The following is a 6,121-nucleotide window of genomic DNA, read 5'->3' as shown; positions in this document are numbered from 1 at the left end:
TGTTACAAACTAGGAGAAACAAGGCAACCACTAAAACTTCTATAATACAATTTTAGTTCCCTACAGCTCATTCATGATGAACAGTTGAGCCATTGAATAGTTAAACTACCAAATTATAGCTAAAGAAAAGAGCATACATGGAGTGCTTAGCATGCGATCTTGATGTATGCGGCAAAGAGCTTGTCCACTATGGCACGGCGCACAGCGCCATTTATTTGTATTTTTCTCCTCAGCACCTCGTCGTAGTGCCCAAAAGAAGGGAGCACAAAATCTAAAAAATCCCGTTCCTTTTCCAGTGGCACCGACTGGATGGACTGCACGTTTGTGCGTTTTCTGTCACGGCACTGCAAAATAACATACAGAGTGCTTTAAAATTAGCAATACTGATTCTCTAAATGTCTGTCAGTTTTATCTTTTAATTTTTACTTTCGCTACTAACAATACCTCTGCTCGGCCATTTCCACAGCTCCTCCTGCACTCTGCACAAAAGTCAATGCAGGGCTGGCACCCTGCAAAAGGGAAACTTATGTTGTAACTCCTCAAAAAGCAAACATGAGGTAACGCGAAGTAGGTTAATAGACATTTGGGAAGACAAAAAGAGAGTTAAGATGTGAATGCCTACTGCAGCAAAGGAGCTGTTGATTGCTTTAACATTGTGAGTCCATGTACACACATGAAGCCAGACAATTCTACCGAATGCCAAAAGCCACTGTGTTGGTGTCTGGTTTTCCTTAAATTTATGGCATTTGCTTTTTGGCATTGGATATTGTAAAAGTACACCGGCCACAATTTACTCAGTTCTAAATTTTATTTTGCTTGTTTGATCCTGTTCTCGCTAAATATTGTATGCCAATTCTTTGTAACATTCCACATTGTAAATTACACCGTGATAAAACCTCTGCTTAGAATTGCAGAAAACAAATAAGATATTGCCAACCTGCAACAGTACTCACATCAACATGAAGGCCTTGTTTCCGCGCCAATTTTATTTTAGCCTTGTTTGGGACGTCACTTCCTTCCTCAAGATCAACATAGTCGTCTAGCTCTTCATCATACATTTGGATCTGTTAAATAAACATGTTAACGTAGCAACTTTCTTCGAGTGCACTTCAGTAGCCCACGTTGCAAAATCAGTGCAAGATTACAGGAAAATGCGTAAATCAGCATGCAATGACTGGCTGAAGCTTCAAAACTCAATAAGTTGAATACATGTTACAGCGGAAGATCAAACATGGTTTGTTGTTTGTGTCACTGGGCCGCACCGTGATATCATACTGATAACATGTATAAGCTATCACTAAGGCTCCGTGTTTCAGTTGTATCCGAATAAATGCGATAAACATTCGCCAGTAAAATTTTGACAATTCAGATTTATCCGATAAACTCGGATTTCAAGGGCCAATATGACCTGGACCAACACCAACTTGCCCAACTTTTTATTATACTGTCCATTCTTTATCCATAGGGAGAGTTCTAAGCGCTCATTGATACATATTCTGGTTCGACCGATTTAAAGTTTACCGCGCGTATACTTGTATTAGGCAACGTAGCTGTATTGTGCTCCGACTCAGCTTCCTACATGCAGAAGCTTCACAAGGACTTGCAACTCTCCAACCCTGAATTCAAGGCGCTTCACTTCAAAGATCTGTGCCACGTACTCAGCAGCGCCTGGAGGATGGAATAAGGACAAGCTCGTTTAACGTAGTTCAAGATTTTGTTGTGCCCTTTCCTGCCCTGTTGAACTCGTGGCAGGAGCTGCGCCTTAAGTTTGGTCTTGTGTGCTTGGCCATGGATGGGCATGTCCTTCAGTCGCTTAAAACCGTATGTCCATAGAGGTGGTTCTCTTTTTATGAAGCTCTAGAAGATATTTTGGACTACTGGCGCGCCATTTTGTCTTTATTGGGAAGTGACAAAGCCAAGGGAACGAAGTGTGAGAAGCTCAAGAGTCTTATTTCATCGCCTGAAGCTGTACACGACTTGCTTGTTAAGATGAGGTTTCTGAAGACCAATTCATGTGCCGTGCTCTCAATCGTTAAGGAACTTGAAGCAGAGGAAGGAGGCAGAGGAACTTGAGAGTACCCTGGCACACCAAGTTTATCCCACACTGGGGGTTCGTTTGCACACACTCATCAGTCAATGGCGTGATCCAACCGAGGTCTTCGCATCAGATGTCACAAGTCTGTTCAACCTCCTTGACGAGAATGACCGCTTAATGACTGTCGCAAACATTCGCAATACTACGCTGCTGTCGCCGAAAAGTGGAGACAGACATCCGAGAACAACCTGTGCGATCAACTCCAGTACAGCAAAGAATCGTTTTGGTACTGTGTTCAAATTGTGAATCCAAATGTGAAGCATGAGCTGCCCTGTGCGTTCCAAACATATGCGCCTATTTTTCAATTAGTGCTTCTTGAAACTGACGACATGAGCCAGCTCCTGAGTGTTTTTGCAAACTATCAGTGCTATGAAATATGTAACATTGTTGAATCCCTGTCGTTTTGGAGACTTCACAAATGTCCAGTGGCCAGTGCTTTCTCGCAATGCGCTGCGTCTTCTGGCACTTCCTGTTTCTCGCGCTAACATTGAAAGGGCGTTTTCAAAGCTGAGAGTCGTCAATCGAAAGGAGCGCGCTTCAATCACTGACAGCAACTTCGCAAAGTATGCTTGCGTGTTTTACAATAAGCTTTAAGCTAAGGTTGTTATACACACAAATGCAGGTGTTTTGTGTTGAAGTATTTCGCTTGTGCATATATGTTTTTGTGCATTCAAACCTTCTAGAAAAAATAAAATGTGCTTCGTGAGTTTTGATATTTTAGTATTTAGATATGAATTGATCTAAAATTTTGGAGTTTTGAGAATAATGAAAAACTCCGAATTTCGGAGAATTGGAGATTTACGAGAAATAACCTCCGATAAACGCCGAATTTCCGCCAAAAATATAAACTCCGATAAACACCCGCCGACTTTCAAGAAATATAAACACCGAAAACACAGAGCCCTAGCTATCACGCATCTAAGATGCGGGGTACAGGGAGATCAAAGAACATGCGCGCTCTCATTTGCACACACACATACACTACTCTGACTTTTTGAAACGAAAAATTCCGAATACAAAAGTTTGCCACTGAATTAGCCTAAACCGCGGCCTAACTATGAAAAATAGCGAAAATATGTTGGAGCCTAATCAAATAGCTAATTCAAAAGTACAATTACGCACTCTTAAAGAACGAACACGGTCATAAAATGTATGGCGTGACGTTCCTTTCATAAAGCAGCGAGCTTTTTCTTCGTTTTGCCTTCAGCTATATTCACGTTGCAAGTGACTCAACAGAACCAAGCATAAAATGACAATAACGGTTTCGCTAGTCTCTAAACTTCAAAAAGGATTACCAAAGAGCCTGAATCACTTTGCACGCCACAGTGGCAGTACGCGCCAAAACAGTTATGTATGCATGTAGTACATCTCACGACTTATCGGAACTAAGCAAGAAACGAAAGTTTGATTAAAACTTACCAAGGTCTTGTCATGTATGTTGGTTAAGGAAGCGAGAGCATCCATCAGTTCGCCGTAGGCACCGTTAGGGAGTGAAACTTTTTTCCGCTGGCCATCCTTCAGCACGACGAGGCAAACGCATCCTGCCATAACTTCCAAAACGCGCACGCATGGGTAGCCACCATAGCATGGGTTCGAAATAGGCGCTGAGCCAGGCAGAGCGGCACAGCTGGCAGAGCGGGAACGAAAACATGACGAAAAGGCGCCAAACCATACAACGCACACAACGCGCATGCGCGCCCCACACAACCACAGCGCCAATGCGGAATTAAAAACAACGCATGGCCTTCGAAATCGAAATTGGATTTCGGTCGCGCGAGTGTTTGCATGGCCTCTAAGACTGGTGTCGCGCTGCCGCGTAATGTGTCGATTAGATCGTAACTTTACTTTGATGAGTTTGAACTCTACAATCCAATTGGAAGCAAACGTGAAAAGCATAAAGTCCTGGCTAGTTATCTGACAGCTCTAAATTCCCACCCCAATCTCGCTCAAAAGTTGACAGCAAATATCTTGTTCTTCTTGTGAAAACTGTCACTGTAGCAAAATTCACCTTGCACAAGCTTATTCAGTCACTGCTTGAGGACCTTCAGCAGCTAGAATCTCATGGACTTGAGCAGGGGCGTAGCCAGAATTTTTTTTTTTTTTTTTTTGGGGGGGGGGGGTTCATTATGGATGTTCGTGTGTGCGTTTGTATGTGTGCGTGTATATATATATATATACAAGCAAAACTGAAAAATTTCGGGGGGGGGGGTTTGAACCCCCCCCCCCTTGGCTACGCCCCTGGACTTGAGATAGATGGAGTTTGTTAAAGGGTCCCTTCGTTATATGTGCGGAGATTTTTTTGAACGGTGATGGAGATAAGTTGTCTAGCCATCAGATAGGTGATTTTCGTGAATGCTTTTCATCAGGGCCTATCTGCCGTTTTTGTTTGGCAAAGACAGAACATATTGTTGAGAAGTGGCATGAAGAGGACTTCATAATCAGAACAAGGGAAATGCATGCTCAACATATCAACCTAATTAAAACAGATTCAAACCTCAGCAGTGTTTATGGGGTCAATGGTGAAAGCTGTCTAAGGCACGTGGTCTAAGGTCATTTGATGTGAAAAAAGGCCTTCCACCAGATGTTATGCATGACCTGTTTGAAGGAGTGATTCCTTTTGCCATGAAACATATTGTACGGCACATTATATCAAGCCATGTACTTGCTCTCGATCAGCTAAATGAAAGGCTCAGTTCATTTCCCTTGCAAGGATGCGACAAGAAGTCAAGAATGCCACCTCCCATCAATCAGTGTTTGGCACATCAGCCATTAATTGTTTTTTTCGTTTTTTCTCATTATTTGTGGGGGATATTGTTGCAAAGAGAAACGATGCATACAATGTGTACCTCTTGCTGTCTGCCTTGGTTGACATTGTTCTTGCACCTCATGTGTGCAGTAGTGCAGCTGCACAATTGCAAGTACTCGATGATTTTTACACTGCTTTTAGGGAAACTTTTCCAAATGTAAACGTTATACCAAAAATGCACTACATGATTCATTATCCGAGGCTTCTTCTTTTGTACGGTCCTTTGTGCAGGCTCTCCTGTATGCACTTTGAGGCAAAGCATAAATTTTTCAAGTCCATTGCAAGGAAAACTCGTAACTTTGAGAATTTGTGGAACCCTGAGCCGCCGACATAAGATGAAGCTTAATTATGTATACTCATTAACCCAACCGTTAGAATCTGTGGCTGCCATAGGCACAGTAAGAATAGACGTAAACTCATTGCCGGATCTTTGCAAAGACAGACTGCAGGAGCTTGACATGCCTGTGAAAAATATGCACAGGGCGACATCTATCACAGTGTGCGAAAGAAAAATCAGTGTCGGTTGTGTGCTACCTGTATTTATAGCAGATTATGACAAGCTTCCACACTTTGACCAGGTGACGTTGATTGTGGCTTGTGACCAAAAATATTTTGTTTTCACTTCGTACCGTGAGACAAACTATTTTGATGACCACATGCATGCCTTTGTTGTGGAAAGCACAACTCACAATGTCATAGTTGAAGACTTTGGACATCTGTTTTTGAACTGTTAAGCCTGTACAAAGTAAGGGGCAACAACTATGTCACCCCTCGCTATGCTTTTTTTACCAGTGCAGGCTGTGACTTCTAAAGAAAACAACAGAGTAATTAAATAGGCATGTACTTTGAAAATAAATGGTCTAAAGGGCAGCACAAGCAGGTGGCAAACAGGAGTGTTCACTGTTCCTTGTTCAAGCTGTACAAGCAGTCGCTTGTACCACCTTTCCTTCTGTATATTCTTATGGCACTATTGTAACAATTAGCTTGGTCTCAGACCTAAAATGCCTTGATTGTGTGTTAAATCACAAAATGTAGGTACAAATATGACTAGTTCACTTGAGGAAGTAGTATAAAAAATACTTGAAGTTAGAAGTTTACTATATTTCCTTCTTATACAGGAAGAACATCGTGTCATGGTGGTAGTGCTTAGCCCAATGATATTTTAATCTCTGTGTACGACTAGAGTTTTCCAAGGTGTGCCCATTGACTGTGGTATGTGT

General features: G+C 42.2%; 1 protein-coding gene across 1 annotated transcript; it reads right to left on the bottom strand.

The window, feature by feature from the left end:
- Nucleotides 1–336: 336 nt before the first annotated feature.
- Nucleotides 337–3,737, bottom strand: LOC119379604 (uncharacterized). The gene is made up of 4 exons (XM_037648910.2): nt 3,515–3,737; nt 954–1,064; nt 440–509; nt 337–344 (listed from the first exon to the last, which is right to left on the bottom strand). Exons 1-4 carry the CDS (start codon nt 3,641–3,643, stop codon nt 337–339), a joined length of 318 nt encoding a protein of 105 aa, XP_037504838.2. The 5' UTR covers nt 3,644–3,737.
- Between the last annotated feature and the right edge of the window lie 2,384 nt (nt 3,738–6,121).

The sequence above is a fragment of the Rhipicephalus sanguineus genome, chromosome 1 (assembly GCF_013339695.2).
Source record: "Rhipicephalus sanguineus isolate Rsan-2018 chromosome 1, BIME_Rsan_1.4, whole genome shotgun sequence".
Taxonomy (NCBI): domain Eukaryota; kingdom Metazoa; phylum Arthropoda; class Arachnida; order Ixodida; family Ixodidae; genus Rhipicephalus; species Rhipicephalus sanguineus.
Note: the sequence above shows the minus strand (reverse complement) of the source record. Positions and strands in the feature narration are given on the sequence as shown.

What these genes read in the sequence shown, in the direction of transcription:
- LOC119379604 (XM_037648910.2), bottom strand. Translation starts at nt 3,643, where the DNA reads ATGGCAGGATGCGTTTGCCTCGTCGTGCTGAAGGATGGCCAGCGGAAA. An exon ending in ACATACATGACAAGACCTTG is followed by an intron (nt 1,065 to 3,514) that starts GTAAGTTTTAAT and finishes TTTATTTAACAG; the next exon opens with ATCCAAATGTATGATGAAGA. An exon ending in AACAAGGCCTTCATGTTGAT is followed by an intron (nt 510 to 953) that starts GTGAGTACTGTT and finishes TCCCTTTTGCAG; the next exon opens with GGTGCCAGCCCTGCATTGAC.